Source organism: Neopsephotus bourkii, unplaced genomic scaffold, assembly GCF_033783945.1.
Source record: "Neopsephotus bourkii isolate Nb327-2 ecotype Australia unplaced genomic scaffold, CSIRO-AGI_Nbou_v1 NB_719, whole genome shotgun sequence".
Classification (NCBI taxonomy): Eukaryota; Metazoa; Chordata; class Aves; order Psittaciformes; family Psittacidae; genus Neopsephotus; species Neopsephotus bourkii.
The window spans coordinates 2839427-2861622 of NW_026901218.1; the positions used below are offsets into that span (position 1 = coordinate 2839427).

Genomic DNA, 22196 nt, shown 5'->3' on the forward strand with positions numbered 1-22196 from the left:
GAAGTTGAACTGCTAGACCTTGGCTACTTGATGACAAATGTCAAGAGCTTTAAGCAAGTAAACAAAATTGTAAGGCTCAACAGGAAAGCTTGGCAAAGCAAGAGGGCTTGGTTTCTTTGGGAATGAGATTGAAGGAGCCTGCAAATATTCCCATTAAGACATGATAGGAACAGTGAGGGAGTTTTCCAGACTGAAAAGGGCAAGGTCATACTTTTGGCCATGTGCTTCTGGCACACATCGCTTTTGATGGGATCTAGAGATGTGTGATTAAAACATACCAGTTGCCAAGCTGACTTCAAACCAGTGATTCGTGTAGCTTCAGCCCAGTTCTGAATGTACTGAAGCACTGCACTCCACAGCAGGTAGCTCCAGATGCTTCTGCAAACCAAAGAGCATCTCCATATTGCCTTACTGAGTTTCTCAGCCCCAACCTACAAGCTGCAAAAGTCTCCAGCAAACAATACAAATGAATTCAAGGGAAATTATGAATTCCACCAGATGGGGAGTTTTTAAGGGTACAGTTAAAAGAATAAAGACAAATATGATAAAATTATAGTTGGCTCATGCATTACCTTACTGCTGTTGTAACTGTGGCAGCAGGAACTTGTGAAGCATCAGAAAAAAACCCTCAAAGAAACCTCCTATACAAGACAGTTGTTTCTCACTTCTGCCAGAATCCAATCCTTTTCCCAGTTTAATACTGCTTCTCTGGTATCACTGCTGAGTAACTGGACCTAAATCTGGCTCCACCATCTCTCCTGGAAGATGGTGAAGTGAGGTGTATGCCTTTCCATTTTTTACTACACTGATTCATTTAAGCTTCCTGCAACCCACATCCATGACCCAATATTCAACCAGTAATATGCAAAGAAACCTGTGGTCCAAACCCTACACCCTCCAGCTGTGTTTCCTGGAGCTCTGCCACGCTTTTCTGTGTATTCTGCCATGACTTCCATGCCCAAGCTGGTTTTCATAAGGCTGCTTCAAATAATCACCTGATGTTTTCTATCATTATGGCCTGATTCTAGTTTTATGGCAAAGGATTTCTTCACCTCTTCATGCTTTCAAACATAAACTAGCCTTTTTTTCTGGGTACCTGTATATGTATTTCAAAAGTTCTATGAGTTTGTCCATCTATGAATATGGATCAAACTTCCCTGGTTGCACACTAGTAGTTTTTCTGAGCAGTAGGCTCTGTGCCTGGTATATTACCTATTGTAAATTTGGCACACGTTAGGATATTCATTAGCTTGACCCTCACCCCAGTAATAATTCTTTGAGTGGAGACAAAAACAATCAGCATCTTGGAATTATTTGTTTCTCTCGCAGTCCATCACCCTTTCAGATTGGATTTGTTGCTCATCCAAGTGCTCTGAAGCAATATTTTTTTCTGTAGTAAGGGTTCTGGTGAAGGTCCTGTTTGCTTATTTTTAATTATTTCTTCTGATCCTAGCAACGTTTTTATCATGTACTTTGCTATTCATAGGTTTTACTTTCAGAGTCAGTATTACACCTACTGTGCACTGTAATGGGGAAAAGCAGTCCTGTAAGTGTGTTGTCTCTTAAGTGTTGAGGCAGATCTCGAACTAAAATCTCTTTGCCTTTAGTTTTTGAAGGTGCTTTAGCCCAGCCTACATACACAGGGTATTCCAAAGTTGGATGGAAACTCATTTGGAATTCATATATTGCCTTTTCTTGTGGCACTCATCTTGTAAGCTACTTGGAAAATATTGGTCCAGAGGATTACATGATTAAATTTTAAATACAGTCTCACCTAAACCAATGATTAAGGTAAGTATGCGCATAGGTGTTAGAAGAATTGAGTCTACTGGAGAATAAGAGTCTGTTAGGAGAATAGGTACTAGTAGGATAGAACGGGATTGCTTTGTGGTGCTAACGTGAGAGCCTGTTGCAAGAATGGATCTGTGCACATCTCCGTATCACAACAGCTAGCAAAAGAAAAAGGTTGTTTTCCATTTCATTTTAAATCACCTATTAGTATCTTTCCAGGGCGTTAATAAAATTGTCTCTTGAAGTAATCCTTGCTTCTGAAGGAAAAGGAAATTGTATCTCATGGGAGCTTTTCATTTACCCTCTAAGCATCTCATTTGGATAAAGACATTCCCATTGAGTACCCTTTAAAGTGTACGCCTCATCTGCAGGCAATGGGTTCCATTTGAAATATGATAGCCTGATCTAAATTGCCTACTTAGAAGCTGCAGATGATAATTAAGGAGTAAGCTAACTCTTTCTGCTTTGAAACTAACCTTCTTTGGAAAAAGCCTCTGATAACATTAGCATATTTCTGTGCCAGTGTGCTAGCCTTTTTTTATTATTATTATCCATTTGCAGTAAATCTTGCTTCAGAATTCAGTGAAAAACCATCTTGTCCAAAAGGTTATAAATATCTGTTATAGCTGGGAAACCAGGAGCTGCTGATTAATAAGTCTTCAAAAAACAAAGTAGTTGCCTGCAATGCTGCCTTTCAAGCAACTATGGCAGGCTCTCCTGCGAGCTGCCTTGGACTGCTGTAGCAGGTGAGGGTGGGAGATAGAAGGAATGAAGTCATCTAGTCAGTTAAACTACCTAAGGTTCATGTTTTATTTTACGCGTTTGTCACACAAAAGATGCTCCTTCTGCAAAGGCAAATTGTAGCCTTTTAACACTTATGTGGGTAGACAGAAGCGGAGGTTGCACTAGCTCCAGCTGTGCTCTGTGGCAAAACGTAGATGCCCCAGTTCCCAGGTGGATTTGGCAGCTCCTGGGAAGGTGAGAGTCTCTGGTTAAACTCTGCACGACCCATTCAAGCTTAATGGAGGGAGAAATCTCCATCCTGGAAGTCCTTGAATTAAAAAGTCCATAGCTTAAAGCTTGGTGTGTTTTGAAAAGCTGTGCTTTAGCAGAAAGAGGAGTTGCAGGGATGCTCAGGTGAAGCTCAGCAGCAAAGACCATAAGCTGCCTGGTCCCTTCCAGCTCTGCAATCAGTTGTTCTATGAAAGCTGCATCAATTTAGCCCTTTTCTTGCTGAACTGTGACCACCTCATCTAGCACTGCAGATCTGGGGTTACAATCTGGACTGAAAAGTAAAGGTGTTCAATAGTACATCAGTGCAGCTGGAGGTTTGCAGCAATACCTCAACTGTATAAAATGGCTCTTTAGGATGGCCTGGGTCATGGCTTTAATTAGCTTCTTCCACAGCAGTTTCAGACCTGGTTCTCAACAGTGCTTTTTATACCCAATTTTGGCCTCTGGTTGAATAGACTTGGCTAACAAGGACTTTTAGGTTTCAACTACTGTTAGTAGAAACTGTAAATTATGTGAGTGAGGAGCCTAATGTTGTATCCTGCTGAGCAAAATTCAGGAAATAAATCCTTCAGGATACAGATATCTCTAATTGTGATTACTTCACAAAAGTCCCTTCATATTTATTTGTGCAAAGCAGACTGAAACATTGAGATGTATTTTTTACTAGGAAATAGAGATGTTAGGGTCTTTTTAGCTGTGATTTGTACATTCTGGGAATTTCTAGTGCTTTCAGGAAATTGAAGCTGAATTTTTCCAAAATATTTTCTTTCCAATGGAAACCCAGTAAAAATATTGTATTCCATAGACACATGAACACAAGAACTTTGACTTATTTAAAGTATGGCCCCAGTACAATTCTTCCCTGACGGTGAAGGTATCAGAGACCTTTGTCTAGTTTTTGTACTGAAACAAGTCTGTAAGCAACCTGAATGTGGAGCTCACATAGGCAAGCTGAGCACTCTGATCAATAAGCCAATAAGATTAGAGCTGTTTGATCTTATGTTGTCTCCTGAGCAGAGGAAAAGGTGATCCAGGTCTGCAGAATGAATGTTTCTTTTCAGCTTTGAATGAACATATTTTTTAATAGGAAAGAGTATTTCACATTTTTTGCAGCTAGCTCTGTTTATTATTAGGAAGTTCAAATTTAAACAGGGGAAGTTCAGGTTGGAAATAATGAAGAAGCTCTTTACTGTGAGGGTGGTGAGGCACTGGAACAGGTTGCCCAGAGAAGTGGTAAACGCTCCAACCCTGGCAGTGTTCAAGGCCAGGCTGGGCACAGCCTTGGGTGACATGGTATAATGTGAGGCATCCAGCGGCTGGAACTAGATGATCTTTAGGTCTTTTCCAACCCAAACCATTCTATGAATGCCATAATTCAGAGCCCTGATAGGGTTTTTATTCACTTGTGCATAGCTACAGACTACTGAAGTAATTAAAATCTGCAAGTCGGTGCTCTCCAGTATTCATGAATTTTCAAGGATCATGCTAACTCTGGAAATACTGTCTTTAGACCAGGAGGATAGTAGAATGGGAGAAAATGTCTATGCTTGCGTACTTGGACAGCCATGGTCTGCAGTAGTGGCTGTCTGTGAGCACAATGTACAATTTAATTCCTGTTACCAGGGAGTTTGATGAAATCATTGCTGGTCTGATTAGAACTGATAAAGTAAGGGTGGCTGTGGCTTTTCTAGTTTTGAGTGTCTCTTCCTGACCCCAATTACAGTTTTCAAATCCCACTTTGTAGAAATCAAGATTGTTAACATGGCCAAAGAATGGTTATTACTGACAGTTTGCACTTTTGTTCAAACTGTGGATAAATACAAGCACCCTTTTCCCACCAGTGAGCGACTGGAAGATGCTTTCAGGCACTTGACACTTTGTTCTTGCATGAGATTTATATAGAACTACCTGCAGTCTGATACAGCCACATCTTTGCCTTCTCTTTGAGTAGCACAATGGATGCATTGTGTTGTATGAAGGAAGAAATATCTACCACCCTCACAACTTGCTAGCTGCTCAGAATGGCTTTGCTTCTGTGCTGACTATTTTGTACAAAGACAAGAAGCCACAGCTGAAGGGTGGCTACACAAGTGGCAAAATCTTTGCTCAGTCATTTGTGCTGCTGGTGTGTTGGGCTGTGTACTATGATACACTGCATGAATAAGTCAGAGAAGGTCTGGCTGCCAACATGTGTAAAACTGTAAAGTCCCCGGTCCATTGCACAATTGCTCCAGTCAGTGGGATTATCCCAGGCCAGCAGCTCTGCACACAAAGTAACTTTTCCAGATCATAGAATCATGGCATGGTTTGGGTTGGAGGGGACCCTAAAGCTCATCCAGCTCCAACCCCTGCCACGGGCAGGGACACCTCACACTAGAGCAGCTTGCTCCAAGCCCCTGTGTCTAACCTGGCCTTGAGCACTGCCAGGGATGGGGCAGCCACAGCTTCTCTGGGCACCCTGTGCCAGCGCCTCAGCACCCTCACAGGGAAGAGCTTCTGCCTAATACTTCATCTAAATCTACCTTCTTTCTACTCACAGCTAGATGTTCAGGTCTTCTCAGTTGCCACTATCCTCTGTATTCTCAGTTTCTAGTTTGTAGTTTTTAATCCCTTGAAGCTTGAAGCAAACATGTCCTTGAATGCTGAATTGAGGCCACAGAGGAGGTTTGTCTTCACAGCTTTTCAGACTGGTCAGCTTCTGTCTTCTGTTATGAACACCCATGCACAAACATTGCATGGACATGGGGCTCCAGGATACACAGCTGGCTGGGAAGTAAATGGGGAGGGGAAAGTGGTAGCAGCTTTCTGAAGATGGTGTCTGCTGCAGAGAAGGGAGTTCTGCTTCTTAAAGCTTTTACAATTAGACAGAGATTTTCTTTTGGCCTCAAAACAATTGGATTCTTGGTGAATTTGGGTGGTATTGATTCAGATGTGCATATTTTGTTTCATAGAAGCTATATTTTATACTTAACACTGTTTTGGTGACAAAAAAAAATTTCATTCATTAATACTCTAGACAGAATTTGTTCTTAAAGTGGAAGTCACTTTTGGGGTTGTTAACATATGCAGCTTTTTCATCATTTGAGTTTCTAATATATATTCATGACTAGTCTCTGCAGTATTGTGCAGTGATGGTGTTTTATCTGTGCCAGCCACAAAGGCTTTTGCTAAAAGTCAGGCTTTTTACAACTTCCCTTGCAAATTTCTTTTTGCACATTTTCATGCTGCCTGTACAGAAACAAATCAAAGCAGAAACCCTTTGGCTTTGCTTTGTTTGGCATTTGGTTCCATACAGCAGACAATGAGGGGACAATCAAACCCATCCTTTGCCTTTTCCCTGCTCCTGAATGTGCGTTCACTGAGTAGCAGCACTGAAGGTTTCCACAGGACCGTAGGAAACTGAATACAGTCTGCTCTCACATACGGCTTCTACATGAATTTATTTGCCAAGAGTTTAATCATAGGATCATAGAATAGTTTGGATTGGAGAAGACCTTAAGATCATGCAGTTCCAACCCCCTGCCATGGGGAGGGACATCTCACACCTAAACCATGTCACCCAAGACTCCAATATTTCTTCTTATTCAATGGACTCTGGAGACAGTGGGCATCTGACCCCAACCAGCATAGCCCCACTATGTGAGGTACCTCTCACTGTCTTGTGTGGATTCCCAGAAGCAATGCTTTATGGGTTTTAAAGCACAAAGGTGTCAGTGGTTTGTCCACAGATCCAACAGCAGATCCACAGTTCTACCTTAGCTCCTGCCCTTGTGCTGCTCAGCCTTTAATTTTGCTCACTGCTCCCTGGGAAAAGGATTTAACAGGTACTTGGAATGTAAATGTTTTGACTGGGAGTTTTATTGGTGTCATGCCGTAAAACTCTACAGAGGACTTAATTTGATTGCTTTAAGTGCCTTAGGACAACATATTTGGGAAAATTATAATTAAAATACAAAGTTAAAATTAAAATACAATACAAAGGAAGAAATAGTTGCTATATCTTCCATAAATGTGCTTGCATTTATCTCAGCTGGTCTTGGAGGGAAAATTGCTGCTTTCAGGGTTTACAGACCTAGTTTAATTGTATGTGAACCCTGCTCCTCACAGGGCAAAGAATTTATACTTTCATGTGTTTCTGGCTGAATGTCAGATGATGCCCAAGAATTCAGATTGATTTTACATGGTGTTCATAGCCTGTTTGATTGTGGAAGGCAAGGTGGATTGGAGGTGTCAAATGTTGTGAACCAATGTGAGCAGCAGCAGAGCATGTTAGGGTGCAGGAAAGAGGGGCTCAGCAGTCCCACATCTCTCCATACAAGAGCACTGCCCAGGGATTTGATACATCCACTTCTCAGAAATGGTCTTATCAGATTCAATATCTGTGTTTTAGGCCTTTGTTTTGTGCTTTCTGTTGCTTATGTTGTATCTCTAGGCTTTTTGATTTTTGTAGATCTTGTCTTTAAATGGAAGCTTTTGTTCTGTTCTAACACAGGTTTGTTAATCAGGAAGCTGACTCCTGTGCCTGTCTAGATGAGAGGGCAGCAGGAGGAACATAAGAGCTATGGGTTGAATAAGGATCTCATGGTGGGGCCAGCCAGTGTTGGACAGAGTTGTGTATGTGGCAACGCTTGTGGTGTTTCCAGGCTTCATAATTTGTGTTGTTCTGTTGACTTGATGACTTGTCGCAAGATAACCCAGGGTTACCTTCCTCCAGAGGTAGCAGCTAAACTTCCCAGTGACTAGGAAGTGGTTCACTCCAAGAAAATAGCTCAGTGAAGGGAAATCAGAGCAATGCCACTAATCTGCATCGAAAAAAAATGCCAGTTCCCAATTGGAGAGGTTATTTGGGGTTGTAAAGACCAGTGGAGCATGCCTTTGAGCACTGTGCTCTGCTTGCATAGCAAGGAAAAGCATGTGTTTCTGAGAAGAGCTGTGAAAATATCTCAGGAGATAAATCTGGGTCTGGATGTAGGCTTGGAAGTGGGGTTGGGATCACCCACTCAGCTTTCTGAGCACTCCCGGCGGCGCGTGTTCTATAACGAGCCGATTTATTTCCTTTTTGGTGCTACGATGGAGTACTAGAGTTTGCACTACTGCTACGTGCACAGTCTGGGGAGGTTCACTGCTATGGCTGGCACGCATCCAGAGCGGTTCTTCCTCCAGGAGCCCAGTGAAGCTGTTGCATATGCTGTTTCCCGAGACCTTTGTGAACCCAGTCCTTGGGAGTAGGTCCTGCAAGAGGGATGCCAAGCTGCGAATGTGGCAATGATGCCCTCCCCACTGCTGTGGTTGTCCCTATTCCAATGTCTTTAGACTCCATCCTCAGAAGGGTTTTGTAGCTTTCTGGAGACCTGAGCACCTTGTAGGGTCTCTGATTTCCTGTGTTAAGGGATGTGAGATGGAGCAGAGGATGTGCCTGTTGCTCCAAGCTGCCTGTGCTGGGGGAATTACCACCTCTCCCAGCACAACACTCACAATGTGGGGTGTTGAGACAGCAACTGTGGCTGACAGCTTGTCCTATTAAAAACAGCCCTGTAGGGAAATAGTATTGGCCAAATGTTTGCACAACAGCTATGTGTGAGTGAGGGCTGGGAACCTGGCAAGTTAGAAATTAAAAATATGGGAGGGGGAATATTTATGGGGAGGGGGGGAACATTTTCAGTTATTTTGACTGGACACAAACCAGAAGGGAATATAGGTTACTGGAGCTTTCCCAGTCAGCTTCCCTGCAGTACCTTCTGGGTGTTTTAGTGATGCTGCTCTGAACATGCTTTTGGATAGGAATAAGCCACTGAAGGCAGCTGTGACCAAGGGGAGATCTTCAGGGTGCACAGAAGTCCAGGACAGGAGCTGGGAATAAACCTTTTCAAGATGAAGTATATATTTGTGTGAATCTACTGGTTGAGTTGAATACTTCGAGAGAGAGATGGGCTTTGGGATATTTTTTGGAAGAAACTAAGAGGTTTCATTAAGAGAACAGAGGTTCAAAGTTAAATACTTTCAAATATCTTTGATCAGCAAACTGTATTCTTTCTTCCTTTAGAAAGCGAGGAAACAAAAGAGCAAGGTTAGATTGCTGAGTCAACTGAATAATGTTAGTTTTGCTTCCTATCTCCAGACAAAAATGAATTGATGTTGTAAGGGTAGGGATTAAGTGGAACTAACATGCTGCTTCTCTGAAAGGGGAGGAGATTCAGTAGAGGAGAATTGTAAAGGCAACTTTGGATGCTGGGCAGTCTCAAGGGGTGTTGCTTCTAGGGGCTGGTAAAGTGAGGTATGGAATATTGCTGGGATGCTTGGGGAGCATTGATAAGCATCTCACAGTTTCAAAAGGCTGTGGCATATGCAGGCAGCACTGGGATGTGCATCGCGGCAGATGGGCAGTGGGAAAGTTGGGGGATGGGAATGCTGGAGCACATGGCAATTTGTTCATCCTAGGAAAAGAGCTGTTAGAGAGCGGGCCTGGGATGAGAAACAGCCTTGTCACTGTTAGCAAAGGAGTAGACAACTCTTGTTTTGCCAGAGCATTACAGGTGTAGAAGGGCCAGGAAACAGCTACCTCTGTGGTACCTGTTGTCCCACTGCTGAGCTAAGCCCATCTCATCACAATAGCTGTGCAGGGCTTTTAACATTTCAGTTCTTTGGCTTGGAAGGGTTGAAAGCGGCATTAATGACTTCAAGCAGTTCAAATGTGGTATTAACAGGCTGGCTGCCTCAAAAAGAGACTAATTTCAACACCTTCAGTGTGCTTGTGTGCAATGATTCCGATCTTCTGGGAATTGGTGGATAATGGTTTATAATTGGCAATAAAATGGACTTGAGTGCAACTGCTTAGCAGTGGCTCCCTCTGCAAGAGTTTGTGGCGTGTGTGAGAGCTTGTAGTGTGACTTCATTGCTGCGGGGTTCAGGTTTAGCACTGAACATGTGGGGATGTTCATCACAGGTGGAAATGTTCTTTGCAGTGAGGAGCACTGTGTGCATTGCTTCCTGCTTCAGAACAGGCTGTGAAGAGTGTTGGGAGAGTCAATGGACCTCAATTCCTTTAAAGAAAAGACCTTTCCTCTTCGTGCAGATTCCTACATCCACCTGCATATTAAAGGTATTTTTCTTAATACCGGTAATATCTCTACAGAAGTCTTATGGGAATGTGCTCTGCTGTGAGAGGAAAGGCTCCCATTTATTAGTCTTCTTCCACTAAACATATGAAAAAACACACATCTGGCAGGTTGAGAAGGGGCATGTGCCCAGGGACTGGCTGACTGGAAGCAGCAATGTGAGAGCACATCAGCGTAGCCCTCTGAAACAAGGGAGTCACAGTATTTCCAGGGCTAACTAAAGAAATGCCTATACTTTTTATCCCAGAGAAAGGAAGGCAAAATCCCTGTCCTGTTCTTATGCCTTGATGGAGCAACTGACTAGCTGTAAGGGGCCTTGTGCATCTCAGCGTTTTACTACTGGACTTTGAAATTTTGTTTTTCTCTCATTTTGGAGATCTGGATCAACATTTCACAGCAAATTCCTTCTCAAGAGCTACCTGCACTAACCAATTTCCAGTGGTGTATTTCTCTCATTGCTTTACAGACAATAAATACAATTGACAGTTTGATTACCAGAAACAAGCGAGGGGGGGAATAAAGCCCAAGGAAAGGATAATGGTTCTCTGGGTTTTTCAAGCACATGTGTGGGTGTTGTAGATTTTGTTCAAGCACGTTATAGATGGGGTAGGGGGTGGAATACAAGATTCTATTTTCAGAAAATAGGACAACCTGCCAAAACAGCCTTCTTTTTAATTTTTTTTATTTTTGCTTGTTATTCACCACATCCTAGTAAAGGAATGCAGAAACAGGAACCCCCATTGAGAATTTTTGGAGGCAGAGCTTTATCTGTTATTTATTAATCCAGGCACTGATCAAAGCCCAGGAGAGGAAATCTGTGCCGGTTCATCAATAATACTTGAGCACATACTTGGCATTAATTACATGTTCTGTTGGTTTCCAGTCTAATCCCTGTGTGCTCTGCTGAAGGGGGAGGCTTTGTGAGTCAGACAAGATTAGATCACTTGGGTGCATGCTCTTCTGTGTCTGCTGGCAGAGTGGGACCTGGGGCAAGACTGGTCTTTGGGGTAGTTGGCGCTGACCATCTTTGTGGTCAAAGATCATGAGGCAGACTAAGCTGCCTGGAAAAGAAACAGAGGGTCTATAATTAGAAACAAATTGTATCTTGAATACTGTGCTAAAGTAGCTCACGAAGGAAAGGCAACTTCCCATTTACACAGTGAGAGCAGAACTTCTGCTCCCACGCTCCTTTGTAACAGCTGTAGCTTTGTTCAGTGTGTCTGGCTGGATGTATTGTTTTCAGAGCGAGGGTAATTAGTGTCTGAAAATCTAACTGCTCTTTGCTATTGTGGAACAATGTAAAAGTGCTTTTTTTTTCCCAGTGTAAAACATTCCTGCCCTCTTTTGATCTTGTCAAGCTAGACAATACCTCTGTCTTGTCATCATATTCCCCACGGCAACGGAAAGCTTGCCAAATGGTAGGAGAAACCTCAGAAGCCCTTAATTACTGTGACTTCATCAGTGAAACTTGACTGCCTTTGGACTTGCTTCAGATTCAAGTGTATTTGAAGGGATTCAAACCTGGATGGCTTGACAATGATGGCTGCTGTTGGCAAACAGACACAGTGGGTGAAGGGGACAGTGTCAGTAGCAATGAGCAGCAAGCACAACCTCAGTGCTGCTCTGCTGAGTGAGGGGTGCAAGTCACATTCAGGAGTTATCAACTTTATTTCTGAATTAATAATGATATTAATAAGGCAAAAAGCACCTTCCAGATTGTTTTTTTGGAGGAGGAACTTGGATGAGGGAAAGGTTTTTAATTATTTTCCCCCTCATTAGGTAGATTTAACACTGAAGTATTCCTTACTTGCATTGTCCATCACTCACTGAAAATCACTTCTGTTAATGCAGCCCAGCAATCTTGTTCAGGTGTCAACCAAGTGCAAAGGGTCACTCTTGGGGCTCCTGCCTTTGTTTAGCAGATGGAGAGGCAAAGGTGAAATGCAGAGGTGGTGCTGGAGGTAAGAAAAGTAACCAAAGGAAGACATTCGCCAAGGATGACTTGAGGGAAAAGATAAGGTGTAAAGAATGAGAGATAGGAAGAGGTTAAAGAAGTCAGGAAGTAAGAGAAAGAACAGGTAGTCCTGCATCAAAAGCAGGAAACAGAGGTAGAGGCAGTTAGTTTTCCTGAGTCATCACCAAGCCACCCTGCCCCCAGAAAGGCTGACTGAGGAACATCAGTGGGAAAAACAGAGTTTCTCCCTGAGATGTCATTCCAGATCAAAGGGGTTTTGATCGGTGAGACTGGATTTTCTGTCACTGATCCTCCCCTGCTTTAAAGAAACTTTTCAAATGTATCTTGCAAAGTTAGCATCCACCCTAACCACCCCAGGGCTTGGCTCACTCACCTCTCTTCCCTGCCACATCTCCACTTCCCAGTTCTGAGTCATGGTCTATTTCAGGGGCCCTTTGCACAAGTGAGATCTCAGTTGTTTGGGCAGAGGTGAGGCGTCCACAAGAGGCACTGATTGCTGCACATCCTCCTAGAGGCTAGGGGAATCAAAAAAGAAAGAGCAAGTGAATAAAAATAACTTCCTGGAAGAAGGCTTCTGTGATCTGGAATTCCTGACAGATGCTTGGCCATGAAAGCACTGCTGGGAAGATTCAAATGTGATGTTAATATGTGATCTTTTTTTTTTTTCCTGGCTTATCGTGATTCAGAACTGAAGTGCAGTTGGGGAAACAGGGAATAGAAAAGCAAACTGGTCTCAGTTTAATGTGTTTCAGAAAGGTTGGTGGGTTGTTGGTGATTAGACCAGATGGGGCTGGGGCCAGGCAGAGGGTGGGCAGCAACTCCCAGTCTAACTCTCCTTAAGTTATTTTATCTTCATGTGCAGGAGTTTGAATTGATATTTGTAACACCATGTGTTGCCTGGTAGGCTTCAGTAGAAACAAGACCCTAAAGATGCATTTTACACAATAAAATGCATGCAGAATTGCCTTGGGTTTTGTTCTTTAATTGCCCCAAAGCAAATAAATTGTATTTAATATAGCTCAGCCCAGTTCTGTAGTGCTTGTGCAAGGAATGTGAGGGCCAGAGCAATTCTCTAAAGCCTGTTTGCAGTATGAGATGATAACATAAACCACATCCCACACCCTGCAGTGGGATCTTAAAAAGGAGCTGTGGTACCTGAGCATGGCTGTTCAAACACTGCAAAGCTGGTTAATTATTTAAGAACTGGAAGATACAACTTAAGCATTTGGTGGTTTTAAAGAGGGAGAAAAACAACCAACAAGGAGAGAAACAAACAAAATCCACCTGACCTTGAAGGCCTTTGTGTTGAGTTGCAAAGTCTGGGCTGATGTGGAGACCCTGCCTCTGCTGCTGGGTGGGAGCACAGCATGGTCCCCAGCTCTGGCTCTGCACACTACCACAGGTATCATCCCTGCTCATGGGCTGGGTGCGGTGTGAAACCTCACTTAAACCCAGCCTCAAGCCCTGGAGAGACCTAAAGAGGCCCATGAGCTCAGCAGCTGGCTGCACAGCATTGCATTCCCAGGGGGAAAGAGGGATGGGGCAGAGTTTCTTACTGATCCACACAAGAGCGTACCACTGCTTTCAAGGGATCTTGAGCAAGGTTCCCAGTTTTGTTCTGTGTCAATACAGTACCCAAACAGCTGTGCATGAGGAAAGCAGAGAAAGTTTTCTTTTCAGGCCATGCAAATCATGCGTTTCAAATCTTCCCATAATCCTGCTGATGGGTAAAACAAAACAACTTTCTTTACAGGCTGCAAAGTTGGCATGACAGGCACTAGGAAATCTTACTACCCTTTTCTCCCTCGCCCTTGAGGAAAGAACAATAAGCCCTGACAAAAAGAGTGTGTGGACTGATGCCAGGAAGCTTGGAAACCAAGTCAGGAAACTGCCTGATCATGAGCATTAGAGTCTCTTGTGTGTTCAGAGTTTGCTGGGTTCACGGAGGGGAGGCAGTGCTGCTTCTGTGAGAGGCCACTGCTCATCTCCAGTGTCAAGGCAGATTCTTTCCATGTTTTCATCCCCCCATTTACTATAGCGACAGCTTGGGGAAGAAAATGCCTGAAGCAAATAATTAGCATTATGCATCAGCTGCTTATGAAAAGGTTCTGCCTATGTGTTTGGGTACATTTAGTTTGGACCAGGAAACGCAGAAAGTCATGCAATCCTCCAATGTCCATTAATCCATCTTCTGTGATTTCTACTGCGGGTGTTTTGTTTTCCTCAAGGGACCTAACTTTTTATTTAGTCATATATTCATGGCCCGCTGTTGCACACAGTAATTGCTCTTGATCAGACAAATGTTTCCCAGGAGGCCTCATCCTTTCTCTGCATCAGATCATAACTTCTTTAATTGCTGCTGTTAACTTGCTGCTTGCTTCATCACCTGTGTGGAGCAGAACAGTGTGATCCCCCTTTGGGACCCATGTCCCCACTGATGCTAATCTGGGCTGTGCAACAAGCATTCACTCCAAGGATCCCCTTTCTAAATCAGAAATTAGAATTACTGCAGCAAAAAAGGCAAGAGTTGCCAAACAGAACCACAAATCTATTAGCTAGGTCACTGATTGCAAAAACTGTGTTTGGGCTCAAAAGGTTAGTGCTTTGGTTGCTTAAACCAGGGCATGTGGACTGTTCCTTTGACCCAAGCTGCATATTTCTGTTGCAGCTTGGTTTTAAAAGCTTTTAACGTAGAAGTCCTGTGTGGCTAACAGGCACACTAGGCAATTTTACACAAGGAAGTCATGAACTTCCAAACACAGCCATCTCATGGGCCTAGGTTAGAGGATAAGACTTGTTTTATGCTGCCTTGATTGTAGGAATTCAAGAATCAAATAATTCCTCATGTTATCCTTTTTCAGTTGTTGCCATGGTAAAACCTCAGGGAGGAATGGGGGGAGGGTTGTATCAAGCTGTTGGAACATCAGCTTTCCTCTGAGGTTGATCAAAAGATGTGTTCAGGTCCTCAGTCTCACCTAGATGCTCACATGGAAGTAACCTCACATGTACAAGCAACTCTGAAAAGCACAGCCCACAAGACAACTTACAGGGCCAGTTATTCTAGCAGGAGATCAACGTGCATCAGGAATGAGACTGGGAGAACAGAACAAAAGTATTTATATCTCTTGAGATAGGATTCCTTTTTCTCTACTTCACCTGCTGCTCTTTGGGATGTTTTCCAGGTTGCATCAAGTGAATTTCGATGCTCCCACTTGTGAAGGCAAGCGCCGAGAAAGGCTCTCCTTGATAGGGGACTTCTCCTCTTCAGCAGAGTTCTTTGTCACCATTGCAGTCTTCGCCTTCCTCTACTCGCTGGCTGCCACCGTGGTTTATATCTTCTTCCAGAACAAGTACCGTGAAAACAACAGAGGCCCTCTCATTGTAAGTGTGCGTTTGCAGTGTTTTCTGGTGTAGGTCTTAACCTTTTGCTTTTTTTGGTGGTTGAGGCTATGGTGGGGTCTGGGAGATCCAAGTGGCCCAATGCGTCTCTGCATTCACCTGTTGGGTTTTTTATCTTAATGATTATTTAAACTTTTAACAGGGTAACATAAACTATATGCAGCTCAAATATACTCCTAAACTTGTATGTACTTGTGGGATTCTCTGCTTCTCTCCTACTGCCTGCAGTGAAGTTCACACAAAAAGTGAACAGTTGGTGCGTGGTGGCATGATTGGGGTCTGAGCCATGTGTCTGTGACAGCAGAACTTCACAGGTGGGGAAAAAAGGGAAGAGGAGATCTCGGGCATCAACCCAGCAGACAAACGAAACCATGCCTCTGACCAAAGCCCAGCCAGGGAGATTGCTTATTGCTTATTACTGCTGGGTTCAGCCAGATTATTTTGCTTTGGAGAGTTGTGTGGCTGGTTTTCCAATATTACACTGAGCTCCCAGCACATCTGTGTCTCTGTGCTTCTTTATGAGGCCACACTCATTTTCCAGTTATCATTCTTTGCACCCATCAACCTGCAGCTGTCCGTGCCTTTATTTTTCTTTTTACTGATTCTTTCTGATTTACTGAGGCTCATGGTAAGAAGAGTTTAAGGAAGAAGTTCTTTTCTGTGAGGGTGCTGAGGCACTGGCACAGGGTGCCCAGAGAAGCTGTGGCTGCCCCATCCCTGGCAGTGCTCAAGGCCAGGTTGGACACAGGGGCTTGGAGCAACCTGCTCTACTGGAAAGTGTTCCTGCCTGTGGCAGGGGGTTGGAACTGGATGAGCTCTAAGGTCCCTTCCAACCCAAACCAGTCTACAATATGATTCTGTAAAAAAAACAAGTGCCACTGTGCATTCGTTTTCTCATAAATCAAGACTGTAAAGCCAGTGAGAGCTATTTTGTTCTAGGTGTCCATTACCTGTCAGTGCATCACACCCCATGATACACCCCTGTCTTGCTCAGTTGCTCAGGGCTGAGTGCTGATCCTCCACTGCGCTGAAGTTGGGTCAGGTCTCTGCATCTATGGGCTGTAGGGTTACATCATGCTCTTCCTTCCACAGGTAACCCTCTCCTCCAAGGTTGCAAGGATGAGGTTACACTAAGGTAGAGGAAAGGTTCCTCTGAAGTCTTGGTATAGAGAGAGCAATTCCAAGCGAAGGTGTGGGGAGATGAGTGAACACTGATGTAAGGAAAGAGTCAGTCCTGGATTTCAGAAAAATCTAAAGTCTATGTTTGACAGAAACCAGACATTTGGCTGAGATTTGTGCGTTAAGTGACTGAAAGCCACTGGCACAGGGCATCAGAAAAATAATAGGCGAATAAGTCACCAGCTCAGAAAGGCTGTACCTGTCAAAGGAAATAGCTGCAGTAGCAATAAGCAAAAGAATTAACCATAGAAAAGTAACCTTAGCTCGGGGTATTTAGGGGAAGATTTCTGCTGCAAAGAGATGTAAGTTGTTTTATTTAAGTTTGCATAATTAAAAACTGATGAATTGTTACAGAAGGAAAAATTCTCATTCCACATCAAAGGAAATGAATCCTCTTCATTTTGGGGGTTGTTGGGACCTTTCCTCTCTCCCTAGAAAATCGTGAGGAAAGGAGGGGAAATCTTCACAGAGGAGAGGTAGAACAAGCAAGATAAAGGGGTCCCTACAGAAGCAATAAATAAAGTGGCTTGCTTCTGCTTGTTGCAGTTAGTATCAAGTAATAACTCATTTCAAGACTGTCTCATCAAAGAATTAGTTGCAGATATTTGCCGTTTTAGTCTTCTTGCAGGAAATAATTCTCTCTTCTGACCAACCACATCATTCTGTGAAGCAATAGAAGAAAAATCAAGAGAAAAAATAATGCAAATATGTCAGAGTATGATGTGGCCGTTTGCTGTTGTCTAGGATTTTCCAGATACAGCTGCTGCAGTCATGCTTGTCACAGGATGTACGGTGCAGTCTGCAACAGCATTAACGTGACATTGATTTAATTTGTTCTGTGTAATGGATTGTAATTGAATCTACAGGTTAAATTTAACGAGTGTCTGTTACCAAAGCCTCTGTTTGCAGTTTCCCAGTTTCTAAACCAAGCCTAAATGACCTTATTTATTCAGAATAAAAAGATGCTTTTGAGTTTGTCCTGCAGTAAAAGCAGGTCTTGCCGATGAGTAGTGTTGGGAAGTGGTTGAGAGTAATGCTCAGCCTAGGCCTGCCAGGAGGAGAGTCTCATCTGCACCTCCTTTGTATTGCCAGCTCTGTCATGCTGGGTATTTTTAGGAGAAAGCCCCCTTTTCATTTGGACCACAGCCTGACTGGGGGACAGTGTGAGTCCTACTGTTCAGTGGAGATACAGGGAAAACTCAGAGCCCCAGCCAGAGCAAGCAGCTGTAGCCTGGAGGAATTCAAGGGTCAAGAGAAACTCAGAGTGAAAACCAGCTTCCCATGGCTGCAGGCATCACCTAAGGGATGCAATGTGCTGTGCAAGGGAGGCAGGCGATGCATCCTCCAGCCCCAGGCAGATGCTACACTGAGCTGACGTACCCAGCAAGATCACACGTGTGTCGGATCAGAAGTGTGAGTATGTCTCACCCATGAGATTGTCCCTCCCAAAGAAAAGTGCTGCAGAAATCTGAGGTGCTTTTGTGCCTGCATGAGCCCAGCCAGCACCCCCAACATGTGTCAGTGCAGGAGGCTGGGCAGCCCTCCCTCCTTCATCAGCAGGAGGGATCCGTGTTTCATGCAGTTTCATTTCCAGACTACCATTCTTTCACCTCTCAGTGAAGAGCTAGAAGATTATAGTTTCATCTTTCCTTGCTTCTGTGGCAGTGACCGATCACTATTTCATATTTAAAGCCATTCCCATGTTAAGCCTTGTGTTTCCTTTTGGCTTGATATGCTCAGTCTGAGACGACATCTGCCTTTAAGTGGCACCCTCGCAGAGCTGGCTGCCTTTCCTCCTGATGAATTTTCAGGATTTGAACGAGTATGACAGGAGAAGAGGAGAGAGGAAAGAAAACCTTTCACTTGAGATTTCATGTGTTTTTCCAAAAAATCCTTGCGCAGGCACTAAGAGGGCCATCAGTGCACAACGAGCTGGATGCAGAATATATGATTATAAAGAATTTAATGACCACAAGGTCATGACAAAGAGAACATTCCAGTCACAAATGTCTCAGGTTTGCCTTGTTTGATATGCATGATCTAGGGAAACCCCACTGCATGTGCTGAGATCTCACCAAAGCATCACTTTAACTGTGGAAAAATATTTTAATGTTTGGTGGGAAGTGAGACATCATGGCAAGGAAATATTTCCAGCAGGAGAAGGCATTAACTCTTTCCATGGCTGTTTGGACGGCACTGGTGAGTTTTATTCACTGTGCAGGGAGCCGTGTCTCTTGCTAACATTGCCTGCAAGGTTTTGGGGATAAAAATCTTCCTTTTGGTCACAGAGGTTCCCTGTTGTGCTATTCATTCATGATGGAGGTGGGAGTCTTCCTTTCCCATAGGGCTGTCAGCACCAAGTTCTTGCCATGTGTGCTCTCCACTTGCTTCGCTGGCTCCATGGAGTGATCATTCGAGGGGGTTCATACTAGAGAAACATTAGAGAAGACCTTTATTGTCAATTCCTAAAGGAACAAGGAGCAGTTTACCAGGGATTAAACACCTAATAGGTATGTGCAGTGTGCTTCTGAGCTCTGCAAACAGCAGCTGGGATTTGAGTTGCAAGCTCCTGCCCAATGAACGTGTACAGTGAGGAGCTGTGGGGACAAGTGCAAGCTCTTAAATGACTTAAACTCTTAAATGACTGATGAGTGCTAATGAGCCAGAAACTTTTTAAATAAATTAATTGGTGGTGGCAACTTAATTTTAATGAATGTGATGTACAAAACCTCACCGGTTTTTAGTGTATCTGCATCTCTCAGACCAACAGAATCTATTTTCCACTTGTGTAACACTACATATCCAGGGGAGACATTGCTGGTTTGCAATGAGAGCAGAGATGAGCGGCACCCCAGGACTGCCACCCCAAGCACCTCTGTCTTGATGCCCTGCTTTGGATCTGTATGTTTGCAGCTGCTTGCAAGTGGAGAGTAACCAACCCAACAGTTAGTCCTGTGCTGAAGTTTTAGTGGATCAAAGGAAGATGCTTCCATATATGTCTGGAGTGGCAAAAATAAAGGACAGAATAGTCACAGCAATGTGCACTCATCACTCAGACTTCTTACTTTTTCCATAGTTTCTGTACCCCATATGCTCCATTTAAAACCCACACTCTGAAACTGTCTCTATGTTCCTTCAGGTTTGTCTTTGGGAAGTTATAGATTAGCCATGAGAAAAACACACGCATTCATGTATAATGTAAACCACTTTACTTGTATTCCAATCAACTAATATAAAAGCATAAAATGATTCAGCAAAATGACTCACATAGCCCTGAAAAGAGGTATTTCATTTTTATAGCAAATTCGTGAGAACCTCATTTTTACAGTGTATAAAGATGCTTACACGTAAGAAGATGAGATATCTTCTTTGCATCTGGAGTCCTGTGAATTATCACATTAAGCAAAAAAGTGTTTAGTTCTTTACATATGTTGTGGACCAAGTGAGCCAAGTACACTTCTAGTCTGCTCTTTGGAGATGCCTTTGATTAAACATCTTTTGTTTCCTCCCTTCTGCCCAGCTTCCCAGAAAATAAATAGGAAAAGAATAAAGAGCCACCTGTAAAAGCAGAGATTGAATCCTTTGCAGTTGAAAAATGAAATTATAATAATCTGACTAATTTTTTGCATTTCAAAGAGCTGTTCCAGCCCACTGTTTTCATCTCTTTTCTGAAACAAAACCACAGTGACCTTGCAGTGCGTGCTGGTGCCTCCCAAAGGGCCCTGCACTTCATTGCCAGAAGCAAGCTTGCAGAGCCATAAATACTTGCAATTACCATATAATTCTTCCAAAGCTTCATTCAGCAGAAAATGTGGGGTGGGACCTTGTTCAGACCAACAAAGAGCTAAAATGCCACTGTAGGAAGGCGTTTTCTGCTTTCTGCAGTTGCCTGCAGCAGCCTGCTGTTGACCACTCTCACAGACCGGGACTGTGGCTCTCACTGGGGTTGTTCTTGAATTTTTAGGTCAGATTGGACTGTGAAAATGAATCTTCTGAGCAGTTTGGGCTTGGTGGGGTAAAGAAAACTCCTTCCATTCCCATATGTCTCTCCATGAAACCTGTTGGCAGTGCTGCCGAGCTAGGCATGCTCTGGTTAGGAGAGTTTATGGACTTCTGTTTTCTTCCCTTGTTTGCTGTGAATGCACAATGGGGTTTTGTCACGTGAAAAGGTTTTGTAGCATGAACATTAGTGGATAGAAACGTTGTGGAGAGGCACTGACAGTCCTGTGTGGAAGCCAGTTATGGGGCCAGCAACTGCAGTAGATCAAGGGAAGAGGGCGGGTGAGTGCTGCAGGGATGCCAGGGCCCTCCAGCCAAGCCAGAGCAGAGTCTTTGCATGTTTTCAAGCATAGCAGCCCAGGGCTGTCGTGCCAAACTTGAGCCACTTTGGCTGGGAGGGAGAGCAGGGCATGGCATGGAGTGCATGCAGGGACATGTATTACAGCACACTAGGGGTTGCTGAATCCACCAACCAACTCAGAGTGGGTGAAACACATCGCCCTTTCTGAGTGAGCAAACAGCTCCTGCAGATGCTTTTGGCTGGCTGAGATTGTGTTGGACACTGGGGATCTGAAACTGTGCTTAGGAGACTTAAGTGTCTGCGCCTCCAGAGACAGGCATTTTGCAAAAGCTGTTAGCTTGATAGTGAGGAGAAATGCTTTAGTCATCATGAAAAGAAAAGGCATTCACAGTTCTATTCTATAACATATAATATATAAAATTCTTCCAAGCAGGCATTTTTGGCAAACTCAGTTGTAGCAAGTTTCAACTTGAAAAAGGCAACAAGAGTGTTTTCTGGTGTTTTTTTTTTCTTTTGTTAGACATACTTCAGGCTGTTAAAAACTCCCTTTTTGGATATTCAGCATATTTTAAATCTTGTTTTCTTCTTTCTCCTACATTCTCCTATTTTGCCTCCTTCCCAAAGGCACCTGTAGGCAGACCAAAGTATCCCAGCTGAGATCTGAGAAAGGAATTTTGCAATTAGGAGTGTAGCTTAACTGTACAACAATACACACTGAATAGATCTGTAGACACCGTTTCAAGAGAGCAACTACAAAAATTACTTTGTTCCAAAGGAAAAAGAAAATTCGCCCATGCTATAGGGTTATTAAACATTCAAATGCAAGATTTGTTTTAGTATGCGGATGCTCTGGCTTTAATTACCAAGAGAAATCCCCCAGATAGACATTAAGCCACAGAACAACTTAGCCTGAAATTCACTTTTATTCTCAGCATGTCATTATCTTGTAACTCTGTTCCACCCAGAGCTGTGAAAGTGTTCAGCCAGAAATGCAAACCCCCTTGAAAACAAGAGACGTTCGAGTTCCAGCCAAAGCTGAAGGTTACCAAACTTTTGAAATAAATAGGAAGACACAAGTTTGCTGTAGTCAGGTTTTGCTTCTTGCACAGCACACAGGAGATGGAACAAATTCTTCAAGAGCCTGAGTCCAGCTACATAGGCTTGGTGAGAGCACCCGTGGGAAAAATTCTGGTGTTTCATTGGCCTTTCTGTCCTATGGAATCATGGAATCCCAGACTGGTTTGGGTTAGAAGGGACCTTAGAGCTCATCCAATTCCAAACCCCTGCCATGGGCAGGGGCACCTTCCACTAGAGCAGGTTGCTCCAAGCCCCATCCAACCTGGCCTTGAACACTGCCAGGGATGGGGCAGCCACAGCTTCTTCAGGCAACCTCTTCCTAATATTTAATCCAAATCTACCTGAT

General features: G+C 43.6%; 1 protein-coding gene and 1 long non-coding RNA gene across 2 annotated transcripts in view; both read left to right on the plus strand.

The window, feature by feature from the left end:
* Positions 1-22196, plus strand: part of SYNPR (synaptoporin) — a 108552-nt gene that overhangs the window by 81020 nt on the left and 5336 nt on the right. The window contains exon 4 of the mRNA XM_061354273.1: positions 15078-15276. Within this exon, the coding sequence (XP_061210257.1) occupies positions 15078-15276 (199 nt within the window). The remainder of the gene's footprint in view (positions 1-15077; positions 15277-22196) is intronic.
* Positions 16391-17450, plus strand: LOC133212624 (uncharacterized). Its single transcript, XR_009725551.1, has 2 exons — positions 16391-16429; positions 17102-17450. It is a non-coding gene; the product is annotated as an uncharacterized LOC133212624 (long non-coding RNA).